This window comes from Dendrobates tinctorius, unplaced genomic scaffold (assembly GCF_039654945.1).
Source record: "Dendrobates tinctorius isolate UK_male_01 unplaced genomic scaffold, ASM3965494v1 ptg000192l, whole genome shotgun sequence".
NCBI classification, from domain to species: domain Eukaryota; kingdom Metazoa; phylum Chordata; class Amphibia; order Anura; family Dendrobatidae; genus Dendrobates; species Dendrobates tinctorius.
This window is the reverse complement of record NW_027361859.1, coordinates 10,788,188-10,807,587: the sequence shown is the minus strand read 5'-3', so window position 1 is coordinate 10,807,587 and position 19,400 is coordinate 10,788,188. Positions and strand designations below refer to the sequence as shown.

The 19,400-nt window shown below is 41.7% G+C and overlaps 1 protein-coding gene across 1 annotated transcript in view; it reads right to left on the bottom strand.

Moving 5' to 3' along the window:
• Positions 1–1,260: 1,260 nt before the first annotated feature.
• The window catches only part of LOC141055839 (uncharacterized), a 64,053-nt gene continuing 45,913 nt past the window's right edge, over positions 1,261–19,400 (bottom strand). The window contains exon 7 of the mRNA XM_073552549.1: positions 1,261–5,190. Coding sequence (XP_073408650.1) covers positions 3,578–5,190 — 1,613 coding nt within the window. The 3' untranslated portion in view covers positions 1,261–3,577. The remainder of the gene's footprint in view (positions 5,191–19,400) is intronic.

The window sequence follows — 19,400 nt, the reverse complement described above, 5'->3', positions numbered from 1 at the left end:
TGCGTTAAAAAAGTCAAATGGAGCTCCTTCCCTTCCAAGCTCTGCCATGTTGCCCAAACAGTGTTTTACCCCCACATATGGGGTATCAGCCTACTCAGGACAAATTGCAAAACAACTTTTGGGGTCCAATTTCTTCTGTTACCCTTAGGAAAATATAAAATTGAGGGCAAAAATATCATTTTTGTGCAAAAAAATATTTTAATTTTCACGCCCGGGCGTTATAAACTTCTGTGAAGCACTTGGGGGTTCAAAGTGCTCACCACACATCTAGATAAGTTCCGTGGGGGGTCTAGTTTCCAAAATGGTGTCACTTGTGGGGAGTTTCAACAGTTTAGGTACATCTGGGGCTCTCCAAAGACATGACACTCGCAGACCATTCCATCAAAGTCTGCATTCCAAAACCTAACTACTTTCCTTCCGAGCCCTGACGTGTGCCCATACAGTAGTTTTCTCCCACATATGGGGTATCAGCGTACTCAGGACAAATTGGACAACAACTTTTGGGGTCCAATTTCTCCCGGTACCCTTGGGAAAATAAAAAAAATTGGGGACTAAAAGATCATGTTTGTGGAAAAAATGATTTTTTTATTTTCACGCCCGGGCATTATAAACTTCTGTGAAGCACTGGGGGGGCTCAAAGTGCTCACCACACATCTAGATAACTTCCTTGGGGGGTCTAGTTTCCAAAATGGTGTCATCTGTGGGGGGTTTCCACTGCTTAGGCACATCAGGGGCTTTTCAAATGCGGCATGGCGTCCAATCCCAATTCCAGCCAAAAAAGTCAAATGGCGCTGGAGTCGTTTACCCCCACATATGGGGTATCAGTGTAGTCAGGACAAATTGCACAATAACATTTAGGGTCCTTTTACCCATGGGAAAATAAAAATTGGGGGTGAAAAGATCATGTTTGTGGAAAAAATTTCATTTTTTAATTGTACGACTGTACATTATAAACTTCTGTGAAGCCCTTGTGGGTTCAAACTACTCACCACATATCTAGATAAGTTCCTTGGGGGGTTTGGTTTCCAAAATGGGGTCACTTGTGGGGGGTTTCCACTGTTTAGGCACATCAGGGGCTCTCCAAACGAGACATGGCGTTCGATCTGAATTCCAGCCAATTTTGCATTGAAAAAGTCAAACGGCGCTCCTTCCCTTCTGAGCTCTGCCATGCGCCCAAACAGTGGTTCCCCTCCACATATCAGGTATCAGCATACTCAGGACAAATGGCACAATAACTTTTGCAGTCCAATTTCTCCTGTTACCCTTGGTAAAATAAAAAAATTGGACCTGAAGTAATTTTTTTGTGAAAAAAAGTTAATGTTCATTTTTTTTTTTAAACATTCAAAAAATTCCTGTGAAGCACCTGAAGGGTTAATAAACTTCTTGAATATGGTTTTGAGCACCTTGAGGGGTGCAGTTTTTAGAATGGTGTCACTTTTTGGTATTTTCTATCATATAGACCCCTCAAAGTGGCTTCAAATGTGATGTGGTCCGTAAAAATAAAATGGTGTTGCAAAAATGAGAAATCGCTGGTCAACTTTTAACCCTTATAACTTCCTAACAGAAAAAAATTTTGGTTCCAAAATTGTGCTGATGTAAAGTAAACATGTGGGAAATGTTACTTATTAAGTTTATTGTGTGCCGTATCTCTGTGATTTAAGGGCATAAAAATTCAAAGTTGGAAAATTGCGAAATTTTCAAAATTTTCGCCAAATTTCCGTTTTTTTTCACAAATAAACGCAAGTTATTTGAATGAAATCTTACCACTAACATGAAGTACAATATGTCACGATAAAACAATGTCAGAATCACCGGGATCCATGGAAGCGTTCCAGAGTTATGACCTCATAAAGGGACAGTGGTCAGAATTGTAAAAATTGGCCCGGTCATGAATGTGCAAACCACCCTTGGGGGTTAAGGGGTTAAATGTTAATTTGCAATAATATTCACACTTATGGTATTCTGTTAATGTGTGCTGTGGTACTATGAAGTGTGAGCGTTACTAGATCTTTTTATTAATTTTTCACATAGAAGAATTGTTTGATGGCAAGAATAATAATAGAATAGCATTTGTCAGAAATAGGGTTAACAGTGCCTCGAGGGATTTATATTATTTTATAACCAAAGCAGAGTTACTTAGTTATTATCAATTATTTTCCTTTTTTCTTCCGTTACAAACTGATCACACCCACGATAAATGACCCCGTTTATCAACACTTCTCTGGTGGTGTCGGCGCACTTCTTTTCCATGGACACTAGTAGTGAGGCTGAATGAACACGGGACTTCCTGGTGATTCTCCGATGCATGACGTACCCAGATCAGTGCACACTTAGGCTTTTTTCGACGGATTCCGGTGGCACATGCGCAGTATAGTCTCACGGACGCTGCTCGCTACCCCGGAAGTCATTGACTTCACTTGCCTATAGAGCGCGTGTATGTACATGACGCTTAGCAGAGCACCTCTTACCTTCTAATGGCGCACATCGACACGCTCCCTGGACGAATATCTATATGGTATGTCTCAATAGATTTAGTTTTTTTCTTAAACGGTCACTGCACCTGAGGATATGGATTTTCTTCCTATATGTAGTTTCTCATTATACACTTGGGTTTTTTTTATATAAAGGTAATCCAGTTTTTCTATGTGAGGGGAACATATGATGAATCCTTGCTTTGGCGATTTAGGACCCTTTTCACACAGGTATCAGCTTCACTTGCTATTTGATAGCTATATACTGTTGTTTTGTGTATATTGTAAAAATATGGGAAGTCTACTCTTGATGGGGACTATTTATGATAATTTCTCTATATTAATTTTCATGAGATGTAACAGAATTGCTAATAATTCTTAAATATATGTATTTTGTCAACCAGTGTATATATGTGACCTGTATGTAATATATGAACCGATGGTTCCTTTTTTGTGTGAAGGTTTTTTCCTTCTTAATTTGATTTTCTATTATTTTGTTTGTTTCAGATAAATTCTTGATAAAGGCCTAACAGCCGAAACGTTGATTACTGATTATCTGTATTAATTTTTGGTCCGATTCCATCTATTTTGAATTAATAAATATTGAAATACTGGATTAATTTTTTGTGTGCCGAGGTTTTTTCTACAATATAAAAATTTTAATTGTCATATTTGAATTTAGGAGATCAAAATCATTAAGAAACGGCTCATTTCATAACTGAACCTGACAACTTTTGAAAATATGTAAAACAGTGTTACATAATCTGAAAGGTCCTTGAGCTAGTTTGGTTCTTTAGCTGCTCACTCAGGACGTGCAGCCTCTGTGAAGGTCCCAGTACCTTCCTCTCCTGCTCTGCACCAATCGATTACTTAAGTGTGGGGCTGGAGGAAAGAGCAGATTTTTTTCTTGCTAAAAGTGTGTCTTTCCAAGTAAAACATTTCCACCATTAAGAATATAAAAAGGCTTCTCCCCTGTGTGACAACTCTGGTGACTAAGAAGCGATGATTTCTTCACAAAACATTTTCCATTAAATTGACTTCACCTCTGTGTGATTTCTCTGATGGGTAACAAGAGTTGATTTCTTTGTAAAACATTTTCCACATTCCTAACATGAAAAAGGCTTATCCCTAGTGTGAATTCTTTGGTGCTTTAAAAAATTTGATTTCAGTGCAATACATTTTCCACATTCTGAACATGAAAAAGGCTTCTCACCAGTGTGAATTCTCTGGTGACCAACAAGATCTGATTTCTGGATAAAACATTTTCCACATTCTGAACATGAATAAGGCTTCTCCCCAGTGTGAATTCTCTGGTGACTAATAAGATCAGATTTCTGGTTAAAACATTTCCCACATTCTAAACATGAAAAAGGCTTCTCCCCTGTGTGTGTTCTCTGGTGAACCACAGCACAGGATTTCCAATTAAAACATTTCCCACATTCTAAACATGAAAAAGGCTTCTCCCCTGTGTGAGTTCTTTGGTGCATAACAAAACTCCATTTTTGTCCAAAACATTTTCCACATTCTGAACATGAAAATGGCTTCTCCCCAGTGTGAGTTCTCTGATGTTTGATAAGACTTGATTTCTTTGTAAAACTTTTCCCGCATTCTGTACATAAACATGGCTTCTCCCCTGCGTGAGTTCTCTGATGTGTGATAAGACTTGATTTCTTTGTAAAACTTCTCCCGCATTCTGTACATAAACATGGCTTCTCCCCTGTGTGAGTTCTCCGATGTGTGATAAGACCCGATTTCACTGTAAAACATTTTCCACATTCTGAACATGAAAATGGCTTCTCCCCACTGTGAGTTCTCTGATGTGTGATAAGACTTGATTTCTTTGTAAAACTTTTCCCGCATTCTGTACATAAATATGGCTTCTCCCCTGTGTGAGATCTCTGATGTGTGATAAGATTTGACTTCTTTGCAAAACTTTTCCCGCATTCTGTACATAAACATGGCTTCTCCCCTGTGTGAGTTCTCTGATGTTTGATAAGACCCGATTTCTCTGGAAAACATTTTCCACATTCTGAACATGAAAATGGCTTCTCCCCACTGTGAGTTCTCTGATGTGTGATAAGACTTGATTTCTTTGTGAAACTTTTCCCGCATTCTGCACATAAACATGGCTTTTCCCCTGTGTGAATTCTCTGATGTGCGATAAGACTAGATTTCTTTGTAAAACTTTTCCCGCATTCTGTACATAAATATGGCTTCTCCCCTGTGTGAGTTCTCTGATGTTTGCTAAGACCCGATTTCTCTGGAAAACATTTTCCACATTCTGAACATGAAAATGGCTTCTCCCCACTGTGAGTTCTCTGGTGACTAACAAGATTTGATTTATTGTTAAAACATTTCCCACATTTGCAACAAGAAAATATATTCTCTACTATGTTAATTTTTTGATGTTTGATAAGATTTGATTTCTTTGGAAAAGACATTTCGAGGGGAAAACTATTTCCATATTCTGGCTTTTTTGCTTTAGGAGCAATTTGGTTTTTAATGCTTATCTTGTGACTTTGATTTTCCTTAGTAGTAGGTAATGAATCAGAAGACAGGACCTGTTTCAAAGGATCAGATGAGAGATCTTTGCTGTGAAGGGATGATGGTATATCTGGAGTAATGGCATTCACTTCAATTGTATCTTGTGGGTTCTCAAGATCATCAGATTTAAAAAATGAAGGTGTCATCTGTCCATCTAATCTCCTGGTACAGTAATCTGCCAAGAATAAAACCAATTATTATTTTTGAATAAAATATCCATGAATTTTATTTTTTTTAACATTTATACTTACTGTCTATAAAAATGGCAAGTTATGTAAAATAAATGATAAGTATGTGAAAATAATACCAATAAAAACTTCTACTCATCCAGCAAAAAACAAACCCCAACTCAGGTCTGTGCTCTGTCAGTGGAAAAACAGAAGGTGTCCACATTATATGCGGCTCAAAGGCTCTTGAAAAGCAACATGGCTTCCATAAACCAAGCCTGCAATATCCACTCTCCCAAAGTCAAATCTCTGCCTCATTTTTGAGCCTTGCAGTGTGCCCAAACCACATTTAACTTCCATGTATTTGGCATCAATATAGTGAGGAGAACCCACTAAATTTACAAAATTGCAATTTTCACTCTCCAAAATCCATTGCATGACAATTTGCAGAAAGTGCCTGTGGAGTGAAAATAGTCACTATTCCTATGGATTAATTCCCAGAGAGGTATAATTTACAAAATGGATTCATTTTATGGGGATTTCTACTGCTTGGGTTTTCTGTTATTTTGTCATATTAGGACTTCTCCAAATGATGTGTCCCATCTCCTCTGGGATCTGCTCCTGCGATGTCTGCTTCTGTCACCAGGATTTATTTAATCTGCAGGCGGCGCTGGTAATGGAGGAGACGTCAGAACCAGAAGCTCTGGGTGGCACCGGCTCTACCCAGCCACTAAGAATAGGGTGCTTGGGACCTGTAGTACCATCCAACCTTGCAGTATAGGTGAGTGTGCTGTCTAGCTGAAGTAATCTGCTCCCTGATTCAGCCAATTGGAAAGCACCACACCCTACTAAAGCTCTAAGCATACTGCCGGAGGCTTCCAGATACAGCCTGGTTCTCCTTTGGTTCAGTCCTCTGTGCTCAGGTCCCGGCTTGTGTATTTGTTTCCTGTTGTAACCACCGCCCGTGTACTGACTACTTGTGTGTCTTTTAATTTTGTATTTTCTCTGCCCTCCTGGTTCTGACCTGGCTATGCATCTTGTCATGTCACACCACAGAACAGCAGGTAACACTGTGGCCCAGCCTAGGGGTCTCTGTGTAAGTCTAGATCCATATAGAGGGTTTAAAGGGTCATCAGAAAAGCATTCCCTGGGACATGGAAAACGGAGTAGACAGAGCCAAGCCTTTTCATGGTGACCATTCTTTGGGCTGCCAGGTGACCATGAAGAATGTCCCAATACACTATGTCTGCAAATTATTTCAGCAAGTTCTGCATTTAAATAGCTAAATGGATACTTTCAGACTACTTTAATCTGGAAAGGGGAACTAGACAAGGGTGTCAACTGTTCCCGATGCTCTTTGTCCTAGCAATAGAGCCTATTGCTCTTAAATTCAGGCAATACCCTATGGTAGAAAGAATCACAACAAATGCCAGATTGGATAAAGTTGGATGATATGCTAAATTAATTCTTTTCTTGTCGAGAATGGAGCAATCCCTTCAGAGAGCAATCAATTTGGGGATCTATAAGATCTTAAAATAAACTGCAACAAATCCTGTTATGCCCCTTCCTGAGAATATGCCTGGACCCTCGGCATACGGTTTACAAGTAGTCAACAAATTTATATATCTTGGTATAATCATTAATAAAAGCCCAATTATAGCTCTGAAAGATAATGCATCCCCTCTCAATGAGAGAATTTAAAAAAAATTGAGAAAGAGGAGAATTACGGCAATGTTCTTAAAATGACTATTCTCCCAAAGTCTCTCTATATATTGGAACATTCTTCAATTAAGATCCCAAAAGTATTCTTTAAGAGAATTCACAGATGATGGGGTCCTTCATATGGGGCTCATCAAGGCCTGAAATTAGTATTCGAGCTCGACAGAGACCTAAGTGCCAGGGCAGACATGCATTACCTGATTTATTTTTATATTATCTAGCTGGCCAGCTGCATTATTTAAAAAGTTGGTTGAAGGATGATAAGCCGTCTAATGCGGAGGCTCATTTTTTGCAACTTTTAAATAGGATTTCAATATGGGCAATATTGGAGGGATCCTATATACCAGGGTTCCCCAACTCCAGTCCTCAAGGCACACCAGCAGGTCTTGTTTTCAGGATTTTGTATTGCACAGGTGATACAATTATCACCTGGGCAATACTAAGGAAATCCTGAAAACATGACCTGTTGGTGGGCCTTGAGGACTGGAGTTGGGGAACCCTGCTATAAACCACCACAGGGATTACTATTCATGCATAAACTTGTGATACACATCTGGAAGGAAAGTAAATTAATTTTGAAATTCACTGACCAAGTGGGCGAGTCTCAGTTATGGGACAATCCCGAATTTCCACATCTTAAAATATTACAAGATCCTATATCTTGGAAGCAATATGGGTTAACAACACTGGACAAGGTATTTGAAAATGAAGTACTGTTCTCATTTGACCAAATACATACAAAATATGGGATAGGGATTTTGATAGATAACTGCAAATGAGACATGCAATTACGCACCAATTCCCACATCCCAGAATGAGGATATTGAGATACCCACTAATAGGTGTACTTACAAAATGGCGACATTTGATACCCTCATTAACTGAAGAACAATGGAGTGACGCTAAAGAATAAAAAATCTGTAATTAGTGGTGAAACCTCTCTGAGGTAATTTGAGTATGGGATTCGGTGACTCTTGGCTAAAGATGAGCAAATATTTCAAGGTTCTGCTCAGATTACAGATTTTGCAACACTCGCCGATTTATTTGTCGAATATTTGCCAAAAATGGCTGAATGCCATTGAAGTCAATGGAAGGCAAAAACAAACACATACACAAGTTCAAACAGGCCCAAAAGCTGCCAAAACACATCAAATTATTGCAGACACCAGGAAAGTGGCCTCAATTCACCCATAATACAAATTTTAGAATGGCACAGCAGAAATAAGCCATGCATGAGGTATCAGGGTCAGGGCCAGCATTTACAGCTTTGAATTTAACTTCAAATTAAGATGAGGTGGGTGAGGCATCGGTGTAGGCATGCTGTGCTGGGAGCCCTGATACCACATGCAACAGCTCAACCTGCCTTTATGCTCAGCCACACTCAGGTGGCACAAATATCAGTTTCATAGACTACTATTGTCAGAAAAAGGTAAGGACAGTAACGAGTACTTGACAAAATAAGTGGAGACCTGCCGGTCTCAGAGGCCTACTGCCACAGGCAACATACATGAAGGAGACCAACCAAGGAATCTACACATTCCCAAAAATTAGTGGCAGACACTACCAAAGTGGCATCAATTTCAATTTAGTATAAAAGGGACCGACACCTCTTCCACTATAGCCAACCCAAATGATGGACACTGTAATGGGCAAGGTTGTGGAACCACTGTGCCATAGCCCTCGGAAAGCCTGGAGGAGCATAACTATGTGGCCTACCAAATCCGACCTTGGATAAGCAGCAGCAGGCGTAAACCCATGACCCAAGAAGGGACAAGGAGGTGGCAACAGCTGCTACTACAGGTGTAAACCAAACAGACTAAGGAAGCATGTTGCCATAAAATACGCATTGCTTTATTAAGTACATACAAGACACACATACACAATAAAAGGAGATGTGTATACCAGTGGGTGTCATAGATACATGGCATCCAAAAATGGAAAATAGAGGGCTCATCACAATACTATACCGCCAAAGAAGGAATACAATATGATCATTATATGGGCACTATATTATAATTAACTGTAGTTATGTGCCCAAATGTATCATATGCTACTATAATTATACATGAAAAATCTAAGTGTAAACATCATCCTGACGGTAAGTCAGGGGGCATAATTCAAACAAGTTTACCCCCAAAAGTTTGTATGGTAACAGTCCCTCATAAAGGAGTATACATGACCTGCGACACCGCAATCCCCGACGCGCGTTTCGCCTTAGCTTCGTCCTGGGAGGTGAGTGATTATAAATCTAAGGTGCATGAGGGCATATATAGGGGTGTAATTACCGGAAAATTTCTTACAGCCGAAAGTAACATGGCGCCCGGCGTGTGACGTCATCATGGCGCGCGCCTCCCGGCCCCACAGCCACTCCCCATCGCACACGTCACGATGTGGAGACAGATGATTGGGGCCTGAGAGAACGCGCGACCATGGCAACCCACCACGCTGCAAGATGGCGCTGAGGACATGCAAGCCACTCCCCCGCCCGACGTGTCAGGACGGAGAAGCGGCCCGCACATCGAACAGACGCCTCTATACAGAGTGTGCACAGTGCTCCAAGTACCACAAAGTGAAATGATGTAAAAACCTTATATAAAGGATTCAATATCATATTGCAATTATACAGATAGATTGAAAAAGTGTTTTGAAAATATTTTCTATTGGTCTCTGCCATATAATACTGAGAAATGAGACTATAAGTGTATGCTGCATATTATGGTATAGTGCACAACAGTGTACCCAAAATTTAATATAATATTTTAGCCTTAAAGAAAAGGGACATATGCACTTCCCACCAAATATATAAATATATCAAATATATTGAAGGCAATATGCAAAAAGTACAATACCATCTTCCAATTGCACATAGTTCATAAATTCCAGTACAGTACACCTCAAAGAAATGATGTTATAAATATATATACCACTTGATACAGTTACACAGATATAAGTAACGCATCAAAACATTCAAAATCATCTCTATATTATAAATATAAATAACCAATGCACAATACAAAGAGAATTTTTATATGCATAAAATATCCTAATCTTTCCATAACAAAATATAAAGGATCATAGTGTGAGAGTTATCCAATAAATGGCACACAAAAATATACAAATTAATTCTTAAAATAAATGTATCATACATCTTGTGGCCTACATCATCACACTGATTAATTGGTGGATATGTCTTTTTTCAGTGTGAAAACTTAAAGTTACTCAGATTTTCCTTGAATATGGGCCACACATTTTCCGAATATTCTCCAAATGATGATGATATGGCAGATCCACCAACACGTTGCTGGAAGACGACATCCCAACCCGGTGTTCACAATGCACCTCATGCCCATCACATCGAAAATACGAAGAAGTGGATACACTAGAATAAAAACTAAAAATTAAATAAATTAAAAACATATAATCCATCACCATAACTGAAGCATCCTACAGAAAGGGGGCAAAGCTCAGGACCTCATTAAGTCCTTTAGGTTGGACTGTACCTAATTTATATATCCATTCGACTTCTTTCTGAGCTAGTCTCTTCTTCCAGTTGCCACCACGATGGTCAATATGGACCCTATCTATTCCACAAACTTTAAGTAGTTTGGGATCACTCTCGTGGCACAACTTGAAGTGTCTCGGAATTGGTTTAAGCATCATGTCATCCTCTATCTTAGAGGCATTCTTAATGTCCCTGTAATGTTCTCTTACTCTGATTCTCAGAGGTCTAGAGGTCATACCAACATAAATCCTTTCACATGGGCATACGGCATAATATATTACACCATTAGTGTTACAAGTGATATGTTGTGTAATGTTATACGTAATGCCACCATCACTAGATACAAAAGAGGATGCTTGTTTCATGTTAGGGCATGCAATACATTCTCTGCAAGGAAAAAATCCCCATTTAGGGCCTTTGGAACCAAATGCTTTCTCAGGTCTCGGGCCCTCATAATAGCTATGCACTAATTTATCTCGCAGATTGCTTGACCTCTTGTATGTAATAGAGGGATGTTTGGGAATGTATTTTTCCAGAGTCCTGTCTGTCATAAGAATAGGCCAATATTTGTTCAGGGCCTGCTTCATCTCATACCACTTATCATTGTACGGAGAGATAAATCTTACTTTTTGTGTCAATGTGGATCTATGTTTAGGAACAAGTAGGTCCACCCGTTTAGCCCGATTTGCTCTCCTCATTCCCCTGAGGATACTACGTTTGGAGTAGCCTCTAGATGCAAATCTTGATGTCAAGTCCTCTGCTTGTCTTAAATACGCTTCCTCACTGGAGCAGATACGTTTTGCCCGGAGGAATTGACCAGTTGGAATTCCTTCCACCAATGATTTTGGATGTGAGGATGTAGCGTGTAAAATTGAATTTACCGCAGTTTCCTTCCGGAACATGTCCGTATGTAAAAAGCCATCAGATCCTTTAAAGATTTTAATATCCAAAAAATCTATATCAGACTGACTATACTTGCAAGTAAGCCTGACATTGATGGAATTATGGTTCAATATCTTAAGGAAACTGAGAAGGTCCTGCTCTGTTCCCTGCCATATCATGAGAATGTCATCAATATAGTGGGCCCAGAACAGGACCTTCTCAATGAAGGCAACGGGCCGGGTAAAGAAGATGTCTCTTTCCCACATGCCCAAAAATAAATTTGCATATGAGGGGGCAAAAGCCGCCCCCATAGCAGTCCCTTGTTTTTGCAAATAAATGGATTTATTTATTTATTTTTCTCATGATATGGCAGGGAACAGAGCAGGACCTTCTCAGTTTCCTTAAGATATTGAACCATAATTCCATCAATGTCAGGCTTACTTGCAAGTATAGTCAGTCTGATATAGATTTTTTGGATGTTAAAATCTTTAAAGGATCTGATGGCTTTTTACATACGGACATGTTCCGGAAGGAAACTGCGGTAAATTCAATTTTACACGCTACATCCTCACATCCAAAATCATTGGTGGAAGGAATTCCAACTGGTCAATTCCTCCGGGCAAAACGTATCTGCTCCAGTGAGGAAGCGTATTTAAGACAAGCAGAGGACTTGACATCAAGATTTGCATCTAGAGGCTACTCCAAACGTAGTATCCTCAGGGGAATAAGGAGAGCAAATCGGGCTAAACGGGTGGACCTACTTGTTCCTAAACATAGATCCACATTGACACAAAAAGTAAGATTTATCTCTCCGTACAATGATAAGTGGTATGAGATGAAGCAGGCCCTGAACAAATATTGGCCTATTCTTATGACAGACAGGACTCTGGAAAAATACATTCCCAAACATCCCTCTATTACATACAAGAGGTCAAGCAATCTGCGAGATAAATTAGTGCATAGCTATTATGAGGGCCCGAGACCTGAGAAAGCATTTGGTTCCAAAGGCCCTAAATGGGGATTTTTTCCTTGCAGAGAATGTATTGCATGCCCTAACATGAAACAAGCATCCTCTTTTGTATCTAGTGATGGTGGCATTACGTATAACATTACACAACATATCACTTGTAACACTAATGGTGTAATATATTATGCCGTATGCCCATGTGAAAGGATTTATGTTGGTATGACCTCTAGACCTCTGAGAATCAGAGTAAGAGAACATTACAGGGACATTAAGAATGCCTCTAAGATAGAGGATGACATGATGCTTAAACCAATTCCGAGACACTTCAAGTTGTGCCACGAGAGTGATCCCAAACTACTTAAAGTTTGTGGAATAGATAGGGTCCATATTGACCATCGTGGTGGCAACTGGAAGAAGAGACTAGCTCAGAAAGAAGTCGAATGGATATATAAATTAGGTACAGTCCAACCTAAAGGACTTAATGAGGTCCTGAGCTTTGCCCCCTTTCTGTAGGATGCTTCAGTTATGGTGATGGATTATATGTTTTTAATTTATTTTAGTTTTAGTTTTTATTCTAGTGTATCCACTTCTTCGTATTTTCGATGTGATGGGCATGAGGTGCATTGTGAACACCGGGTTGGGATGTCGTCTTCCAGCAACGTGTTGGTGGATCTGCCATATCATCATCATTTGGAGAATATTCGGAAAATGTGTGGCCCATATTCAAGGAAAATCTGAGTAACTTTAAGTTTTCACACTGAAAAAAGACATATCCACCAATTAATCAGTGTGATGATGTAGGCCACAAGATGTATGATACATTTATTTTAAGAATTAATTTGTATATTTTTGTGTGCCATTTATTGGATAACTCTCACACTATGATCCTTTATATTTTGTTATGGAAAGATTAGGATATTTTATGCATATAAAAATTCTCTTTGTATTGTGCATTGGTTATTTATATTTATAATATAGAGATGATTTTGAATGTTTTGATGCGTTACTTATATCTGTGTAACTGTATCAAGTGGTATATATATTTATAACATCATTTCTTTGAGGTGTACTGTACTGGAATTTATGAACTATGTGCAATTGGAAGATGGTATTGTACTTTTTGCATATTGCCTTCAATATATTTGATATATTTATATATTTGGTGGGAAGTGCATATGTCCCTTTTCTTTAAGGCTAAAATATTATATTAAATTTTGGGTACACTGTTGTGCACTATACCATAATATGCAGCATACACTTATAGTCTCATTTCTCAGTATTATATGGCAGAGACCAATAGAAAATATTTTCAAAACACTTTTTCAATCTATCTGTATAATTGCAATATGATATTGAATCCTTTATATAAGGTTTTTACATCATTTCACTTTGTGGTACTTGGAGCACTGTGCACACTCTGTATAGAGGCGTCTGTTCGATGTGCGGGCCGCTTCTCCGTCCTGACACGTCGGGCGGGGGAGTGGCTTGCATGTCCTCAGCGCCATCTTGCAGCGTGGTGGGTTGCCATGGTCGCGCGTTCTCTCAGGCCCCAATCATCTGTCTCCACATCGTGACGTGTGCGATGGGGAGTGGCTGTGGGGCCGGGAGGCGCGCGCCATGATGACGTCACACGCCGGTCGCCATGTTACTTTCGGCTGTAAGAAATTTTCCGGTAATTACACCCCTATATATGCCCTCATGCACCTTAGATTTATAATCACTCACCTCCCAGGACGAAGCTAAGGCGAAACGCGCGTCGGGGATTGCGGTGTCGCAGGTCATGTATACTCCTTTATGAGGGACTGTTACCATACAAACTTTTGGGGGTAAACTTGTTTGAATTATGCCCCCTGACTTACCGTCAGGATGATGTTTACACTTAGGATTTTTCATGTATAATTATAGTAGCATATGATACATTTGGGCACATAACTACAGTTAATTATAATATAGTGCCCATATAATGATCATATTGTATTCCTTCTTTGGCGGTATAGTATTGTGTTGAGCCCTCTATTTTCCATTTTTGGATGCCATGTATCTATGACACCCACTGGTATACACATCTCCTTTTATTGTGTATGTGTGTCTTGTATGTACTTAATAAAGCAATGCGTATTTTATGGCAACATGCTTCCTTAGTCTGTTTGGTTTACACATTTGGTGGGAAGCGCCATGTTTTCTAAGGCCCTTGTTGTGGGAATATAGCTGCTACTACAGGGCTGACCTACAGAGGGTGGCAGCTGACCCCTTAGAGTGGGTAGGCTGGTACATCCCAAAGGAGGTATGAAGAATGCAGGCAGGCACTGTATGGACACTGGAACCAAGGGTGCAGATGGGAACGGTTGAGGAACAGAAAAGCATGGGCAGGTGCAGGATGGACCGGGTATTACATAGATGGGCGCTGGCAGGTGCGGACTGGACCAGGTGTTACACAGATGAGCCCTGGCAGGTGCAGGCTGTACTCAGTGGCGGATTATAATGAGGTCAATTTGGGCAGTTGCCCCGGGCCCAGTGGGGTTAAGGGGCCCACAGCCCAGGCCAGTAAATTGCCCCATTATAATCCGCCACCGCGCAGGGCCGGATTATAGGCAGGGCAGGCGGGGCTTCAGCCCCGGGGCCCCCACCACAAGAGCTTCTAAGGGGGCCCCCACCACATTCCTGCTGGCTGCTGCAATGGCACTCCATCTTCTCCCCACCTAAAAGTGAGTGACCGTGGGGGCGGCATTATGTGCTCTGCTACCAGCAGCATCTACAAGTAGCGTGAACGCTGATGCTGCTGGTAGCGTGCAAAGGCTTGTGATGAGATCACAGGAGGTAAGGTGTCAGGGCCCCCGATCATGTGACCCCTGTCTCCTCCCCTCCTGTGACCTCATCACAGGTCCTGTGCGCACAGCACAGAGCACTGAGAGCAGCCATGTATGTGGAGTGCGGCTCTGCGGGTGGAGGTCAGTGCTGGAGGCTCCATTATTCTCTATGTGGAGTGCGGCTCTGCGGGTGGAGGTCGGTGCTGGAGGCTCCATTATTCTCTATGTGGAGTGCGGCTCTGTGGGTGGAGGTCGGTGCTGGAGGCTCCATTATTCTCTATGTGGAGTGCGGCTCTGCGGGTGGAGGTCGGTGCCGGAGGCTCCATTATTCTCTATGTGGAGTGTGGCTCTGCGGGTGGAGGTCGGTGCTGGAGGCTCCATTATTCTCTATGTGGAGTGTGGCTCTGCGGGTGGAGGTCGGTGCTGGAGGCTCCATTATTCTCTATGTGGAGTGCGGCTCTGCGGGTGGAGGTCGGTGCTGGAGGCTCCATTATTCTCTATGTGGAGTGTGGCTCTGCGGGTGGAGGTCAGTGCCGGAGGCTCCATTATTCTCTATGTGGAGTGTGGCTCTGCGGGTGGAGGTCGGTGCTGGAGGCTCCATTATTCTCTATGTGGAGTGCGGCTCTGCGGGTGGAGGTCGGTGCTGGAGGCTCCATTATTCTCTATGTGGAGTGTGGCTCTGCGGGTGGAGGTCGGTGCTGGAGGCTCCATTATTCTCTATGTGGAGTGCGGCTCTGTGGGTGGAGGTCGGTGCTGGAGGCTCCATTATTCTCTATGTGGAGTGCGGCTCTGCGGGTGGAGGTCGGTGCTGTAGGCTCCATTATTCTCTATGTGGAGTGCGGCTCTGCGGGTGGAGGTCAGTGCTGGAGGCTCCATTATTCTCTATGTGGAGTGCGGGTGGAGGTCGGTGCTGGAGGCTCCATTATTCTCTATGTGGAGTGCGGCTCTGCGGGTGGAGGTCGGTGCTGGAGGCTCCATTATTCTCTATGTGGAGTGTGGCTCTGCGGGTGGAGGTCGGTGCTGGAGGCTCCATTATTCTCTATGTGGAGTGTGGCTCTGCGGGTGGAGGTCGGTGCTGGAGGCCCCATTATTCTCTATGTAGAGTGTGGCTCTACGATTCGTGACCCCCGTCACGTGACGAGGGGGGCCCACAGAGTCTGAACTGCCCCGGGCCCTGGCTACCCTTAATCCACCCCTGGCTGTACTGGCTGGGGAACAGGAGAGCACTGGCAGGTGAGGACTAGACCGAGTGTTAGACAGATTTGCCCTGGCACGCGCGGACTGGACAGGCATCATACTATGGAAGGGGATCGTCCCTACGCATCTGACCACATCTTGCACATCGCATGTTTAAGCTAAGTACTCCATTTTTCCATCACACTCTTGATGAACCCCTTTGTAGAGGGGAAACACGTTGAGTTTAATACTGGAGTCATTTTTTGTCTATATGGGCTATTTAACCCTTTTTTGACAATTTTATTACATGATTATGCGGACTGGTTGATTAGAGCTGGATTATTATTATATGATGATTCAAACTTCATGGTTTAATGAATCCTGAGTATCATATATAGAAGGAATATGCTATCCTCCTGTACTAAAGTATAATCATGATAAGTGGATCGCTCAGGCCTTTATATCTTTGAGCAGTATAGCCCATATATGGCTGGTATATTGGAACCCCTAAATAATCTTTGTGGTGCAAATGTTGTGCAATGTAGACCATACGTGTGGTGTATTGATTGATTATACATAGCAGATATAATATTGCCATAAGAAGGTTCTTTTAGACAATTTGTTCAGACCAATTAATTTAGCCACATGGTGGTTTACGCCGTATACTTTTCTGTATATAATAGTCTAACTGTTTTCATATTTTTCTATTTCTTTGTTTGAACTGGTTGATGTGGTGCACCACACAACAAAAATTCTTTTTGTTTGGGGTTTTTTTCATGGGATATTGCTTCACATATATTCATTGACCTGTTTAGTCTATATTGAGCTGAAAGAGGATACATGTCGGGGAGGGCATATGTACATTTTTTGAGATCTCTAAATCATTTTGCATGATCTAATAACTATTCTCTTGTGTATGTTGGGGGGGCTCTATATTAATATATATGCTGGGGGTATTTGACCTTTATTCATATACATCTATAAAGGAAATAGAGTCCATTTATTCCAACAGATATCCCAACAGAAAGTGTGGTATTGGGGATATTTAATTTATACTCATACACATCTATATAAGAGATAAGACCTATTGCATCAGACATTCTAACGAAGAAGTGCATTGCGAAAGAGAATTCAGAACATTTCATTTGAGACATTTCTCCTCTTTCTCACCTACCTACTAACATCTTATCACATCCCTGCCACTATAGGGCCTTATAGGGGTAGCAGGGTGAGCCGTCGAGGAGTGGGGGGGCCAATGCGCAGGTCCTAGGGCTCCAACCTCCGCTGTTAGGTAGGGATATACAGGTCATTGTAGGGGAAGGCACCCCCCCTATGGTGTTCATTTCTTGATGTCTTGTGTGATGCGTTGCTAATTTTAGTATGTATTTTGTATTATTGGATAATAAAGATTGATGATTTTAGCAGAATATATGAGATAACTGTGAGATCAGTTAAACAGATAAGCACTGGACCGGCTGAGGAACCGGAGATCACTGGCAGGTGCAGACTGGACCATGTGCTACACAGATGGGCACTGGCAGGTGCAGACTGGACCGAGTGTTAGACAGAGGCTCACTGGCAGGTGCAGGCTGGACCAGCTGATGGACAGAAGAGCCAGACAGGCACGACCAGACAGGTAGAGGGTAGACAAGCAGACCGGCGGACCCAAGGAACCTGACAACTAGCAAGAATGCAAGGAAAACTAACAACATTGCTCAGGCACCTCCATATTGAAAGATGAGCCTTAAATAGAAAGAATCGCTCAGCTATTGGCTGGGTACACCTTAGGGCAATATGCACGGTCACTTTAAGAGAAAGGGAGCATGCGCGCGCGCCCTAAGCATAGTGCCAGGCCCTACAACTGAACCTTGGGGGACACCGACACATAGGGGGTGAGATGAGGAGGTGGTGTGTGAGTGGGAGACACTGAATGTCCTGTCTTCCTGTCTGTGAAGTAATAGGAGATCCAAGAAAGGGCCAAGTCTATAATGCCAAGACATAAGAAAGTCTGTAGTAAGAGGGAATGGTCCACTTTGTCATAGGCAGATGTCAGGTCCAGGAGAAGGAGAAACCAGTGGCGCTTTGATTGTAAGGTTAGTAGGTTGTTGGTGACTTTAGTGTCAGGGCAGTTTCAATGAAATGGTGTGGTTGGAAGCCATATTGTAAGCGGTCTAAGGAGGAGAGGTGGGAGGACAGTTCAAAATGGATGTGTTGTTCCAGTAGTTTGGAGGCGTAGGTGAGAAGTTGTTAAGGGGAGAATATATGACATATGAATATATACAAGAATCAAAATTATACCACTATATGTACGCTTTGCTCAAATATTAGAATCATGTAGCTTTAAGATATTCTTGATTTTCTAAGACTTATTTCTGTATCCACCTAGTCTCATCGAAACTGGGTTAGACTAGGCCAGAAACGATAATTATGTGCATAATGATTATGTAGCGGATATAGGACATATGAGATCATATGAGATCAATACTAATTTGCTATTTGGAGTAAACAGTAATTTGGAAAAGAACCATGATGTAACACAATGTGACAGCTCGATTTCTGTTATAAAAACTGTACATCTCGGATTAAAGATGGGGAAGAATCATTTGACATGATATACCTTGTCTTGTGTATTCTTTTCTCCGTGCACATATAATTTCTGCCAGAGATCCAATTTGGCCACAGACAATTAAGATGACGACACACGCATTCTGTGTGCCATATCATTTATATCATTTGACGTCCAATGAGGGGCTAGGACGAAAGTTCGAACCTGACCAGCCGCAAAGAAGACCTCCAATCTTGGACCGGACCACTCGAGGGTGGAGATGTGCACTTCCTACTATGTAAGAAAATCATTCATCTTACCTATAACCCTCCAGTGTTTCCGTGCTGAGATAAAGGTCAGTCAGCTGTCAGACTCGGACATAGTGACCAATCTGACAAGTCTTAGCACCAAAAACCCACCCTGGTCACGATTTCCTTAATTGTCTGCCTTATCTGCTTTGCCGTTTTGGTTGTTTGCATACGTGATTGTTACCTCAGCCAGCCTGAAAAGAAAAAAAATATAGATAGGGAGACGAACTGAGCAAATTCACTGTCACTCTGATTCCGGTCCTGCTCTCGGCTTGACCGATGATCACAGAAGTCTGAACTGTGTCTCTCCCA